Raw genomic sequence first — 15,291 nt, 5'->3', positions numbered from 1 at the left:
AACTATGATTCTGTCTGTTTTCTCCTATCTGTAGCTCATTTATATTGCAACAGTCTGACTAGAACCCTACCTTATGGATTGTACATGCTTTCACAGGTCCCGTGTGAATCACCATAATAGAAGTATACCACCTTAATCATAGCTAATATTTAGTTAATAGTTCATAGTTCCAGCAGTAGAGCAGCTGTACCTGTAACTGCATCAGTAGTAGTATTGTATAATTATACTGAAAAACAAAATATCAGATGGAGATCAGAACTAGACTAGGAGAATGACATAGTTAATATGCAGACTTTTGCTGTAAATTTGTGGGAGCTAGTTACTAATATGATCGGGCCCAACATTTGTGAATTTTCCATTTGGATACTCCTTATTAAAAGCAGTAAAAACTGGCTGTTGTTCCCTTGCCACTAAAAATTAAGTAGTTAAATGTGACCTATTCTTCTTCCAGGCAGTGCGTGGAGGCATCCTGTTATAAGCAGTGGACCACTGCTGTACTTTCATGACAATTTAACATTATAAAAACTCAATGAGAAACATCTTTTAGTTTGCTCTTCATTACTATCTTACATCATTACTTCCTCTTTCCCCGTGTAGTCCTTGTTGTCCCTGCGTGCCTGGTTAAACTTACACAGTCTGAGTACGAAGTGTAAATGGGGCTGCAGCAGGACTCTCTTAAATGACAGTCTGATCTCCAGCAGTGCTCTGTCTCCACTCATCTGCGACATTTGCATTTAGAGTGACTTCACACGGGACAAGGGCACAAGGCAAGAAGAGGATGGCCTTGATGTAAAGCCAACAGGATATAGAAGAAAATACTCAAAAGTCTGTAGTAAGTAAATCTACGTAATCAAAAAGTATTTCTGGCTTTACAAAAAAAAAAAAAAAGGTTTTTTTATCATTATTATGCCATGCTGTGAAACATAATAAGCAATGCGATGCAATACTATTGTCATGGAGACAAGCAGGTGGTTGAACCTAAACCCAAAAAGGTACAGTGCATCTTTAATTTAATAACCAGCATCCCACATCACAAAATCTGCATAAGCCCACATCTTAATTTAACAAAATCTTCAGAATCTTGATGCCACCTGAAATTCAGCAGCATCCTTGTTGGAGAAATTCCAAGTCTGTGCTGTATTGAGGGCACTTACTGCCTGCTCAGTACAGCATAGAAATTTCTCTAACAATCCTATTTCAAAAGTATTTACTTCTGCAAGAAAAAAACACTGACCAGAATGTGCACCTCCCATAGAGGCACTAAACATGTCAGACTTTTACACTGCTTTACCTTATGATGTTCTGTTGCCAAGCGGAGCAGCCAGGTGCATCAATGTGCCTGAGGGAACCCATCAGCTCCACAAAACGCTCCTCTCTCCACTGTACTATCTCACCTGTCTACCTGTCTGTCTATGTGCACGTTCTAACTCCCTGTCAGTTGAAAGGAAGCCAAACCTGAAGGGTGGCGACATTGTACTCCTCATGACCTCCGAACAGTCCTACTAGGGTAATCTAATCCCTCAGGGTGCTGTGTTCAACTATAGCAACACAAGGTTTGCCCAGTTACTAAAAGCTGTCAGCAACTGGAAATTTTGATATAAATTTATTAGAACATCTTTGTAATATATTGGAAAATGTACAACATCAAATCAAATGGGTCTAAAATTGTTGGGGTTTTTTAAATATATAACATAACAGCAAATAAGTTAAATAAAAGCCCAACATGTTACTACACAACAACATATTCAATGAAAGTCGCACTATGTAACTTTTTCAGTGAGTGGTTTGCCACCTGCTTGTTTTCATGGAGAGGCAATTGCTTTGCCAGGAATGTTCCTCAGTATGGCATTTAAAATAAACTATCCTACATTTACTCAATTCAAGTTCTTTTGTTGGTTATTAAAAAATGAATTAAAAAAACATATTCTTGGTCATTACCACAGAGATAAATTTCATTAATGCCATATTGTGCAACATGGAGTCTAGCAGGTGACTAATTCTCCACCAGAAAAGTTACATAGTGGACCTTTAATGAATCATGGTCATCTGAATACGTGTAATTATTATTCTACTGATCCTACATTCTTCTAAATCACACACAGATAAACAAGGACGTCTGTCTTGTCAAAAATACTTGATTTATTTAGAAAGAATAAAAACACTCCCAAATAACACTGTTGTTCTTTTAACACAAGTGTAACATGAGGCACAGGTCAGATCCACTGGATGTACGTCAGATCCAGATCCACTGCATGTATGTGTGACCATCACTTGTACATGCAGTGGATGTATCATCATTAATAAGGCACTAACAAGTCTAGTGTTCAGAAACATGGCTGTGATTTGAGTTGTAGTTTAGGTGATATCACAAAGTAGTGTTTTGGTTGTGCAGAAAAATATTAGGCAAATCACTCAATCGTTAATATAAAAAGGGTAACACAGACATGAATACGCTCATTGTTTCCTGTTGGCTGGCAGTGTAGTAGAGTAAACATACATATAAATATATTCTGTAACATGTACCTAATGCAGACAAAGCCACATTGTTATTAGTGTAGCATTTTGTATTAAAGATTCCCTCTGAACGCACCATTCAAGCCTTCCTCTAATGGCCACTATAGAATCTCAAAATTAAACAAATGATCATGAATAGCTGTAGCAAAATTCAATATATTTCCACGGTCCACTAAAGCTACAAAAATATAGATCAAGGAAATAGTCATATTAAAGAAGTATTTAAAAGAGTAAAATGCCTTGTAAAATAACTTTCAACAAAAATTTGTTTGTCCCTAAGTGTACTAATATCAGGTCCCTTTACATTGTATAGGAGTCATTAAAATGCCCCTGTATGATTATTATGAGTGTAGTACTGAGGGTCTGAGGCTAACTCTGCTAAGATGTTCCTCTTTGTACATAAAGGTAAGGAGGTAAAAGAAAAAAAAAGATAAACTGTATATAAAAAGAAAAGATAAATACACAATATTAAAACATGTAAACCCACAAACTAGAAGACAAATAACACAAAGGAAGAGTCCATATTGTTTTTAAACTTAACTTTGGCGCAAAAATAAAGTCAATGCTATTTGGAGTTGGACTGATTCTGGGGACAGTCACTGGACTTCACTTCAGGTCCATAATCTTTACATGAAGCCAGAGCTGCAACAAAGGAAAATAATGTTTAGTTTACCTGGATACATTTTCATCTTCAGTAGAAGGTTAAATAAATGTTTACAGCTTATTCCAGTTAATGATTGGAAATAAACAATAGATAAACATGTTTTTTTAGACAACAATTAACCATGCAAAAACTCAAATATTCAAGTGCAGACTACTTAAAGTAAATAATTAACCATGTAAAGGAATTATTCTACAACTGAATTTGTTTGTTTTGTTTTTTTGAGGAAGTTATGAGTTTTGGTTTTTCTAGGTTTTGCAATAACATCACCACCAGATGGCAGTATATATATGATTTCCAGATAATATAATAATAATATATTTTGAAAAAGCTTGAGCAATCATGACTAGTTTGAATTAGTTTATAGCTACTTCACATTTATTTTATTCACTGGATAAAATCCCAAGCGCAGAGTAAGTGCACAAAGTAAGTTTTAGTGTATTAGTGTGAGTAGTGTGGAGGGTAGTGAGTCTTACTTCTTACGATCCTTGTCTTTCTTGCCATTGGCAGTCAGGCTCTGTCCCTGCAGGAGCTGAGCAGCTGCGCGTCTTTTACCGAAGGAGACCTGGTCCTCCTCCAGAGCTTTCTTCTTGTCCTCCAGAGTGGCCTTCTCGTCTGCGTGGAGCCGCTTCAGCTGCTCAAAACGGCTCTGTAGCTAAAACAAGAGACAGGAAAACGTATAACAGTAGCTCTGACACAAAGGGAATCATAAATTATACATCCACTGCAGTTTAAGTATTAGGTTTATTTAGAGACAGATATACTAATGTTTTGGCTTAATCATTATAGAACTAGACACCATGTTACTGTGGTACCTCTCTCTCAGCGTCTTTGAGCTCCGCCTCCTTTTCCTTGACCCGCTGCACAAACATCTGTCTCATCTCGTCCTCTCTCCTCTGCAGCTCCAACAGGAACTCCTGACGCTTCGCCTCGTATGTTTCCTGCAAACTAAACACACAGAAATACATTTACTTACTTGTATCTTACACATGGTTTTAATGCCAACTATAATATTGCTGAATTTGTGGCACTAGCTTAGTTCATACTAGAGATGGTGTTTCATGGTGTTTTACTTTTAGGCAGCAGCTAAAATCTGGAACAGCTTTTCTGAAGATGTGAGACAGTCCTCTACTCCGACAATTATCAAATTCAGGCTCAAAATTGTTCTGTTTAGCTGTGCATATTTTGATGGTACTCTTCCCTTTTAAAGTAAATTTTATAATGATTATTTATGTTTTTTTTTATTGACTGTTGATATTGTAATTTTAACACCATATAATAACATATTGCAGTGGGCCAAGTAAAAATACCAAAAATTATACAGAAAAACAACAAATATTTCTTGTCATATAGAAATAATGAAGCAAGTAAATTAAACAGAAATACGTGTAAAATATGTGTAAAGCACTTGAGTCAGCTGAAGTAATTTTAAATGTGCTATATAAATAAACTTGAATTGAACTGAAATACAATAAAGGTAAGTCTTAGTGCGTTGTGGTACCTGACAGGCTTGCACTCGGGGTCTGTGTCCTTGAAGCCCATCTCCTCTAGTTTGCAGCGCCTGTAGAGCTCATAGTGTCTCGTGTGAGTCTGCTCTCTCAGGTCCTCCATGTTCACGCAGATCAACATCTCCCTCAGCTTCATGAAGTCACAGTGGCTCTCGTTTTCAACTGCAAAAACCATTATACAGATAGATTAGAAATAAGCTAGTACAGTTCAGTGAAACAGTAAATTTATCATGTTGTTTAAATATTTTTTCTGCTGTGCTGAGATGTTTATGAAAAATAAAATTTCAATTTTAAATATTTTCCCTTCGTGGATTGTCTATGGCTTTTTATATAGTGCTGCATTTTACTATTGCAATGTTTATCAAACTGTGGAATGTGAGCCGCACTGCAGTTTGTGTATTTTTTTTTTATTTAGAGAGAAATCCATTTTTTGTCCTTCTTTGGACTATCTTATCTGTGGTTTAGCCCAAATTTAGGCATGAGAAAGTTGGGCTTTTGATTTGTGTGTATATTGTACAGTGTATGCTATATTAAATTAAATTACAATCTACACTTACCTTGTACAATGCCCCAAGGATACTGACGGGCCTTCACCATTTTATTCCCAACCATCACTTCCTCTGTACTTCCTACGACAGCGAATGGCAAATGACCCTAAAACATAACAAAATAGCTTCAGATGATCTTTGCACCCACAATATTTTAACAATGCAAAGGTGGAAATGAAAGCATTAAATGCACATAATTGAAGTCTGACAGCTATAGGAGCAGTAATAGCAGTAACATCCAATGATAGAATATCCTCTGCAAAGTTCAAATCCTCCTCTTTATAGAATATTTTTTCTTAGAAAAGTCTCGCTGTACCTGCAGTTTAAACCTCTATAAACATCTTCTGAATTTCACGGGAGTCTTGTATTAATTTAGCCGTTAATATTTTAGTCTTCTACCTGTATTTGTTTAATGCACATTCTGAACAGGATCATTTTTTAAACATCTAATTGCAATCATAACTTACATTCATGGAGGTGTTGACTTTGGCCACAGTCTCGTCATCGATGGGGAACTGATAGATCTGAACTCCATTACTGACGAGTTCACTCATGATTTTGATCTTAAACTTGTGCAGCTCGCTCTTACTGATGGTGTCCGCTTTAGCAATCACAGGGATGATGTTCACCTGCAGAAACATATCATGGTAATATACAGCAAGATATTTTAAAATGTTTTGTTTGCCTTTCAGTTTTAGGAATGGCATCCTTGTGTGTTAATTTACTAGAATATGGTTCTATTTGGCAACTAACTCCAATCTGAGTGACAAAACGTTTAGAAACCTTAATTACCAGTTCACAAATACAATACTTTCATCTAGTGATAAATACCTCATGCCTAAGAAAACCAAGTTGTTGTGATTATTGGGAGTCAGTCAGAGGTGAAGCTAATCGACTGCTTCATGGTATTTCATTTCACAGCTTTGGTCAAAATCACAAAACCTCACAGCAAATTAATGACTCACTTCAAAAGAAAGGGGACCCCATTTTCAATAGGCTTCTGACAACATGAACTTCATTGTAAATAGAATAATAAACTGCCTAAGCAAAGTAACATTTTGTCAGCCCTAGTTGAAACTGCTATATACATGAAATAAGATGAAACAATATGCTGTGACATATGTCAAAACCTGACTGTATGTACATCATGTTCAACAATAGTCTGAACCCAAACATTTTAACATCAAACAGGCACAATATAACAGCAGTTTGAGTACAACATTGGTCTAATTATAGTTTCTGGACCTAAATTAACAGCTCTGAAGCTCCAGGATCTGTAGTCATGTTATTTCTGGCATTCACCGCTACATTCCTCCTCAGTGTCTACCATCTCGTCATGCCAAAGACAGCACTGGAATGGGCCCTTGTCACTATTGGAGTTTCTATGCCGACCACACATCCAGCCACAAGCGCACAACATACAAAAAGCACCGCACTAAATCTAATGGAGACATGGGTGTTTTTCTGTCAAGCTAGCACATTCAGTATAACGATAAAGTGAAACAAAGGGGCAACTACGGTAAAGTGTATGCACAAAGTGATTACGGCATTCCACTGGTTTTTCTACTCTTTTCACACGCAAATCCAGGGTTACATTGACACCGAAATCACACAGCGGCACCAATGGACACAAGTGGCTACACACAGAGCCTGGGAAAGTCTGTGGCCACTGGGACAGAGGGGGAAAGATAAGAGAGAGAGAGAAGGAAGGAGGGAAAGAGAGAGGGGAGGAAGGGGTGGGGGGTACAGAAAGAAGGGTTAGAAAAATGGAGAGAACAGGGAAGTAGAAAAGGAGAGAGGGGGATAGGCAGAGAGTGAGAGATTAACAGTGTGAGAGAGGAGAGGAGCAAGGGGTAGAGAGGGAGGTGTGTGTGAGAGAGAGCGAGAGAGAGAAAGCGGGGGGATAGAGAGAATAGGGAATAAGAAAAAGAAGAGGAGGAAGGAAGGAAAGAAGGAAGCAAGCAAGGGGGAGAGAGATTGAGGGAGAAAAAGAAAGCTGGGAGAGGCTTGACTAACCATTAAAACATCAAGAGGAGAGACAGCCACAGAGAGGGGCCTAAACTACAAACTAGGGACATACTTTCTAACATGCACAAACAACAACTGAAAACCAATGAGACCCACATTTTCTTTTTGTATTAGCCAAAAAAAAAAAACACTTTTAAGCTCTCTGATGTAGCCTTTTCACACCACTGCCCTTAAAAAAGCTTGAATTTTGTGTCCCCCAGTAGATGACAAAATCTGAACAGTACCTTGCTGTCCAGTTTCTTCATGGTGACCAGGTCCAGAGATTTGAGCGAATGTCCCGAAGGGGAAATAAAATAGAGGCAGGCATGGACACGTGAGTCGTGGTAGTTGTGCAGTGAGCGTTTGATCTTCAGCTCCTCCTGTAAATAACTTTCAAACTGTCTGTCAATGTAGTCCACCACTGGCTGGTAACTGTAACACACAACAAAAATACAATTCAGTTCAGCAACTTCAAGCAGAATAAAACACAACTGTAATTCCATATTGGCCTGACTTATCTCTTTTGATCAAATAATTGTTATATTTAAAACAAAAAACTACAATATAAAATCTGTAACTTTCTTTGAGGAACCATTAACCTTTTAAGTATGTTTGTTTGAAAGAAGTGAACAGATCATGCATCAAATTAGAGTAAGGTGACTTTAATAATAAACAATAATAAGCAAAAACTATTCTCGTACAACTACACATATTTCAACATCTTATCTTACATATTAGATATTACATGCAATTATTTATCATGAAAAACAAGTTCACACCCACCTCTCCTGTTTGTTCATCTGGTCCCCAAATCCGACGGTGTTGACCACAGTGAGGCGCAGGCGCACATTGCTCTCCTGCAGGTCGTAGGTTTGAGCACGGAGTTTCACCTGAGGCTCGAAGTGCGACGACTCAAAGTTCTCAAAGTTTGTGTTAAAAAGAGTGTCCATTAAAGTCGACTTACCAATACCAGTCTCACCTGCATCAATACAGTAATCAGTCAGTTGAGGTTCTGAATCATTAAGTTAAATTGTGTGTTTATGTAATGCTGTACCAATGCAGAGGATGTTGAAGCAGAATCCCTGACAAATGGACTTGTTGACCAGCTGATCGGGGAGACTGTCAAAGCCCACATGACCAGCCAAATTCAGCGGGCGGATGTTCTTATCCTGGAAATCAAACACAGAATATGGTCCTTATTATAAGCTAGTTAAATACAAACATTATTAGTGGTACATTTCTATTCTAATTAAGTTCACATTACATATGTCCTTAAATGTATTTACAAGAGCAGTATAAGAGCTCAGATTGTAAAATTAATTGGAATTGGTTTTGAATATACGGTAAATTAGTGAGTCATTCATCAATAACTTTACCAACAACTTGATCGATCATAATTATTGTCTGATTGACTCCAAAGAAACATATCTGACATGCTATCACAGGAAGCAATGAATAGGTGCAATGGACAGATAAATACACAGATACTATGAAGTACTAAGTTGGGAAAAGTATGAGGCTGAAGGTCTTTGTTTGAGATAACTTCTCAGTCACCTCTGGTAAAACCTATTTTGTATGATGGATACGTAAACAAATGAGTGGTAAGGTTGTTTTGGCTATATAGTAATCAAAACACAAAACTATTTCAATCTCGGCTAGCTGCTGCTAACCCAACATTAGCATTGGACACTCCCTGGAATACCATGAATGTTGTGAAAACTCTGTAAAAAAAACAATAAATAAAAGCACATACCGGCTGGCGAGCGACATCTGAGGAAGCCATGGTTTATATACTTATAATACTGAATGAATAAAACAAAATCAAACTTAAAACAAAGTGAAAAGTCTTTCTTTGAAAATCCTCACAGACCGCCCCACTGTGACCGTCTAGCGTCGACAACTGGACAGAATGTACCACTCCACACAAAAAAGAAAAAGATCGGATTTGATTTGGTTATATTGCTTTATCAAAATATATTTAAAAGGTGATGTGATAAACATCAATATGTATTACATTTTTGTATGCCACAGTCAAAGTGCTCTTTTTGTAAATTAATTGACAAACTACTTTCTCGAAGTACCCCATTTTCACACTATAATGGTACGGTCCGATCATTCACTGTTGTAAGAGATGTCATTTAGAAAGTTTGCAAAAATTAATACATAAAACATAGATGTATATTTGGCAGCACTGTTTTTGGTGAAATAAACGTGTTGACATTGTGTTCTGTTTAAAATATATTTCTTAATGATCCACCCGCTACGTGTGTGGTTTCTAGCGCCCTCTACCTGTCGTCACTGTTTACGCGCATAACGTTGGTGTTTCCCACAGAGGAGGAGAGCCAGGAGGAGGAGGGAGGCCGAGGATGAAGATGCTGTCATGCCGTCAAAACGAGGGAATGGCAGCTACGTGAAAACAACAATATTTTTACGCGTCTTTAGTGTTTTTCTCCATTAAAAGCATGACATCCCAATGCACAGAGCAAGCCGTGCGGGAATACCTAAAGGACCGAGGAGGGAGGGTCCAACTGATGGAGCTGATCGACCATTTCCTATCAGATTGTGCGGAGAATGAGCCACAAGAAGAGAGGCGAGAAACGGTCAGGAGCATCGTGGACATTGTGGGGTCCGTGAAAGTGGAAGATGGGGAGAAATTTGTATGTTTAAACAGCGTAAACAGCGACGAAGAGGTGATGATGCGTTCAGGCTCGGGTGTGCACGGCCAGCCTCATTCAGAATGCAATGGGAATATTCACTTTGTCAATGGCAACCCTGACACCGAACAGCAAACAGGTGAGTCAGACGGTGATTACACACACATTAGCGCACTGATCTTTAAAGAGTAGCAATCCTATGCTACTGAATGCAAAATTATACTGCCTGATACAACTAGATTATGTGTATGCATGTGTCTGTAGCTTAGCAATTAAAGTGAAATAAAAAAAAAACCTCAAATGTAAAGCTAAGCTAACTGCATTATTGTTAGAACAACTGTGAATAGGATATTACATTGCCCTATGAATTAAGTTAGTGTTGTAGCCTGTATTTTGCTGCCCTACTTTTAAAACCCCTCCAGCAATGTAACTAGACATTTATGGTTCTCTGTGCTGCCTATTCCACAGCTAACTAATATAAAATAAATAATCAGTTCATTCAGACTATCATTTGACAAGCCAGTAGTCTGTGCTTAATGAACCTGGATAAATGCAAAATAATAATAATAATAATTACAATACAATAATGAACAATTTCTATTATTATTTAAGTATTCACTCAAGATTCCTTTACAGACCTACAAATGCAACAAAATGATTACCCAATTGCATAAAGTTAATGTTCACAGGTCTTCATAAAATTGTAGATTTAACCAACAGAAAGTTAGAAAATCAACAGTCATTTATCAGTTAAGTTAAAGTTGTGCTTTGTTTTCCATAGACTCATCAAGTCCGCCTGCAGATGCCCTTGACAACGACACAGAATCCAATGGCAACAAGCAATCTGCTCCTCTGTCCCAGGCCCAAAACCACAGACATGGCACACCTACCTCTGGGGGCGGGGCTGGGGAGGTGAGGCTAAGGGACAGGAGGAGGCGGGAGTCGGCCCCTGTCATCGGGACATCCGACCTGGAGCAGGTGCATGCGGCAGGTGCCCACAGTCAGCAGCTGAGAGCCCTGCGCAGAGTGTCGAAAGGCTCCCAGCGCGCCATTCTCACCAGCTGTTTATCTGAGGACAGCACTCTGGAGGGCTTGGAGACCATTGGGGACATACACACTCCTAAAGGGAGCCGCAGAAATTTCATAGAGCTTATGATGAACAGCTCTCCCCAGGTACAGTAATCTCCAAACTGTGAGTGTCACGTGCTTATTATCCAAATGAAGATCAGTTAAAATACTGTTCTTACTGTAGGCCAAATAAGCACCTTCAATAAGAATGCCAGCTAACAGTTTTCAAGTTGTTTTTGGTTGTTTTTGATGGACTGACATGCTTTGAAGCTACTTGTGAAAGTCATAAGACCACATCTGATACATTCACCTCTTCATGTACTTTGAGGTCACATTTATCAGAAAAATTCAGTGATTACACAGCTATTTAAATTTTGCTGCAGGTCACAGGTTTTACAGGCTATGCTTCGATTTGCCTACCTTTTCTAGCAGGCTCTTCTATATTTTCTATATATTTTCAAGTCCTGCTGATAAAATGAGCATAATGACAATATATATGACCTATTATTATGTTATAATCACAGTGTATACTTTATTTTCTTTTTTTTTTTTTGTGCAGTTGCTCGTCTGTGGGGCAGATATTATCCTCAAGCATGATCTATTACTGTTATGTGTATATCTTGACACATATTTATGTACAAACCACAAAAGATGAGGAGCTGTCATTTTTGAGGTGTTTTTTCTAGTAGTCAAGGGCATAAACTTCCTGTCCCATTGTCTAATACTGTATATTCTACCTTCATTCCCTTTGTCAGTGGTTACAATCCCTTATTTTTTCTTTTGCAGGTGCGCAGGTCTCTTATCAACCGTGGCTCTCGTCTGCGTGACTCAATGCGGAGCGATGGTGACTCCACGTCTATCCTCTCCTCAAACACAGATGAAGACTGCACCTCGGTGACCCTTGACCCCCTAGAGCACGAGTGGATGCTGTGTGCGTCTGATGGTCTATGGGAGAGCCTACAGCCACTGCTAGCTGTGGAGCCCAGTTTAGTGGCCAAGAAGGACTTTGTGACTGGCTTCACCTGTCTCCACTGGGCCGCTAAACAGGGCAAGGATGCTCTAATATCGCACCTGCTAACCTTTGCTAAAGATAACGGTGTTTCGGTGAATGTGAATGTGAGATCGAGCGCTGGATACACTCCTCTGCACCTGGCGGCCATGCATGGACACATACAGGTGGGTAATGGGAGGGATCAAGTGTGACAATGAGTCACTGGATTGTTGTATGATCACTCTCCTTTTGCTCCATCTGGAGTTAGTAATGAGCTGTGGTAATTATTTATGTGCAGTTGTACCTGGAGCGGGTGTTTAATACTAAAAATATAGTACATTTCTGTCACTAATGTAATTGTCATAATTGTTCAAACCAAGCATTTCAGTAGCAGCAATACCAAGTTAAAGTTAAAAGAACTTACTATGGCTTAGTAGAGTTTATAATAGTGCTATACTAAAACCGCAATTGTTATTACTTTTACCACTTCTATACTTTGAATTGCTCGTAATACTAATAATATTACCTACTGTTACTACCACATTGAATTTTGCTTCATATTGAATTTAAAAAGAAAAAAGATGTATAAACATCCAAATAAAGGTATGAAGTGATGTTTCTGCACATTCACAATCCATTCATGTTTGGTGCAGTACTGGTACACCTCAACCATGTCATTTACAGGCAGGTTTAGCACATATACTGAAACATTCATTTTTGCCAATATTGCCCAACCCTAATTACAATTATTACTCAAAAACAACAGCAAAATAGTCAGCCAAATTATACCTTTACTGACATTAAACATTTAACCATTTACAGGCTGTCCGTGTGTTGCTTTCGGACTGGGAGGCAGATCCTGAAGCGCGGGACTACAGCGGGAGACGGGCCATCCAGTACCTTCCTCCTCCACTGGTCGCAGGTCTGCACGAGGAGGGTGTGGTCACTTCACCTGGCACTGAGTCTGATAGTGAAAACACCAACAGTGGCACCACTTGGGGGCGCTGGCGATTTCCCAGAGTGCTCCAGGGCAACCTCAACCCACTGCGCCTCCTGAGCCCAACAGCAGAGGCAGCAGAGGACGGGACAGGGAAGAGTAAAGGAGGCATACAGAGAAAGTCATCTCTGAGTCGATTAAATGCTCGTCTGCACAGGGGGCGACATAGAGCACAGATTATACACAGTGCCTCCTTCAGGGACTCTGGAGATGTGGTAAAAGGGGAAGATCTGCCAAAAAGTCCACTACGAACTCGGCCACTGTCGAATCTGTTTGGGTAAAATGACACAACTTTATCTGCAATTTAACTCTCAATAAGCTAACATTCCTTTCATCAAAACAGTGAAATCTGCACTGCACTGAGGTTGTAGTAAAAATGGTAGAAAATGCTGGCAGAAATAACCAGGTAGTTTTTATGTTGCAATCAGACTGCCAAGGAAATGTTTTGACCAAGGTCCTATAAATGTAACATTCCATCTAACATTCCGTTTTGTTAAAGTTACCATACAATGTTCCTGATGCAGTTTTAAATATTTAAATATGTTTCATCAGTACTTCAAAAAAGCACAAGTTTATTATCAAATGACTATCTGTTTATTAATAATATTTATAATTTAAAGTCACTTATTTTATTTATTAGAACTAAATTTCTAATCTTATTGTTTATACTTATAGTTGTTGCACTAACCTATAATTTGCTTTAGTTTACAATTCGATAAAACAATAGTGTTTTGAAAATATTTGTTTGTGTTCTTGTTTCTGTCTACTGATATATTTTAACCATTTTTGTTTTGAATACTGTTGGATGGTGCTAGAATTATTATTTCAGTTCCATTCATATTTTTTTTAAATATGTAGCAGATTTTATTACTACACACAAATGGACTATATAATTACTGTCATTTGTACATTTGCACTGTGTCACTTTGAGAATAGGAGGGTAGTCATAACTGTCATACTGGCCTATTAGGTCATTTTGGACCTATAATTTAAAATCCAACCATTGTGATTCCTTTATTCATTTGTAAAAATCACTCTCATATTGTATAGGAAAAAAATACCACATTGTACCTCTCGAAACCTAATTTAGTTTTTTCCCCTGGCTGCATCATTAAAAAGGGCCTGTACCTGACTTTTATTACATTTAGTCCAGCAAAACACATTTTACTCCATAAAAAAGCAGCTATTTGTACACAGTTTTGTCTTTACAGGAGAATCACAGGGAAACAGCCACCAGGGCTAGACAATTGTGTCCAATCAGAGACATTGTTAGATGAGAACTGTTTGGAAACAACTATCTGTTACTGTTGTGTCTGTGAGAGAGGGGACTAAGAGGGCGGGATTAACTACATTCTGAGATATTATGTTCCTCACTTATGGTTCAAAATCAGATACAGTCCCTTTAATAAGAAAAATGCTATCATTTCCTTACATTGTAGTACTTGACAGCAAGATCCATGTGGTAAATAAGCTACCTTAAATACTTCCAAAAATCTTTTCCATTGTACTTTGTATCCAAAATGCTTACCCGCCCTTGTGTCTTGCCTCTGCATGTAAACAATCATTGGCTCATACATTTTATTTGATTTTGACTATTCCCTAAATATGTGAAAACCTCCTACTGACATCCTAACGAACCTGAAATGTGAATGAATGTACCTCTTGTAGTTGGTAGCACAAATTGTAGGGCTACTTTGGTGTAAATCTGTACAGAGCATTATCACTTTGTAAAGTGCATGAATAGGGAACCTCTTACATCTGTTCCACTTGTTAAAATCATGTTTGTGTTTAGGTGTTGTGTGAAACCTGAGCCATGTATTTTAACTGTCAGCCCTGAATGTGAATAAAGCAATAGTTGTTTATTTATGTTACATTATTTTTTTGCATGCAGTTGTGGTGGGAGTACTTCAAATAGGCTCTCAAGTTTCTACTTTGGAGCAAGAAATTTAAAACGTGAAAGCAATTTATGTAGACTAAATATTATACAAGATTGGAAACAATAGTTTCCTTTTACTTCTATTGCTGCCTTCCTCTATGTCCCCAACAGTGGTGTGAAATGTTATGTGTAGACCTACGATTTATCTAAAAACAGTTTAAACTACACAATATTTGGATTGTTGTTTATGCTTTTTGGACCGCATAATATATTTGGCAATCCTGATATTATTTGTTGCTTATAAGACTACTGAAGGGTCCATTAACAAAAAAATAGATAACTCACATTTGGAAAAATAATCAAAAATGGCAGAGAAAGTAAAGCTGAATGTTGAATAATTGTATTGCACTAAAATATGATTGCATTTTAAGCACCATTAACACAAATCTACTCTTTGACTGTGCTCA

General features: G+C 38.1%; 2 protein-coding genes across 2 annotated transcripts; one reads left to right on the top strand and one right to left on the bottom strand.

The window, feature by feature from the left end:
- Positions 1 to 2,121: 2,121 nt before the first annotated feature.
- On the bottom strand, positions 2,122 to 9,144 carry septin10 (septin 10). Its single transcript, XM_033986902.2, has 10 exons — positions 8,992 to 9,144; positions 8,293 to 8,407; positions 8,022 to 8,217; positions 7,484 to 7,670; positions 5,699 to 5,860; positions 5,241 to 5,337; positions 4,677 to 4,845; positions 3,991 to 4,123; positions 3,652 to 3,830; positions 2,122 to 3,156 (listed from the first exon to the last, which is right to left on the bottom strand). The coding sequence occupies exons 1-10, from the start codon at positions 9,019 to 9,021 to the stop codon at positions 3,141 to 3,143; spliced, it is 1,284 nt and encodes a 427-aa protein (XP_033842793.1). The 5' UTR covers positions 9,022 to 9,144; the 3' UTR covers positions 2,122 to 3,140.
- Positions 9,145 to 9,568: 424 nt separating this feature from the next.
- sowahca (sosondowah ankyrin repeat domain family Ca) lies at positions 9,569 to 14,812 on the top strand. The gene is made up of 4 exons (XM_033986903.2): positions 9,569 to 10,031; positions 10,674 to 11,065; positions 11,747 to 12,136; positions 12,774 to 14,812. Exons 1-4 carry the CDS (start codon positions 9,701 to 9,703, stop codon positions 13,227 to 13,229), a joined length of 1,569 nt encoding a protein of 522 aa, XP_033842794.1. The 5' UTR covers positions 9,569 to 9,700; the 3' UTR covers positions 13,230 to 14,812.
- The last annotated feature ends 479 nt before the right edge of the window (positions 14,813 to 15,291 follow it).

Source organism: Periophthalmus magnuspinnatus, chromosome 21 (genome assembly GCF_009829125.3).
Source record: "Periophthalmus magnuspinnatus isolate fPerMag1 chromosome 21, fPerMag1.2.pri, whole genome shotgun sequence".
NCBI lineage: Eukaryota > Metazoa > Chordata > Actinopteri > Gobiiformes > Gobiidae > Periophthalmus > Periophthalmus magnuspinnatus.
This window is presented reverse-complemented; position numbering and strand designations above follow the sequence as displayed.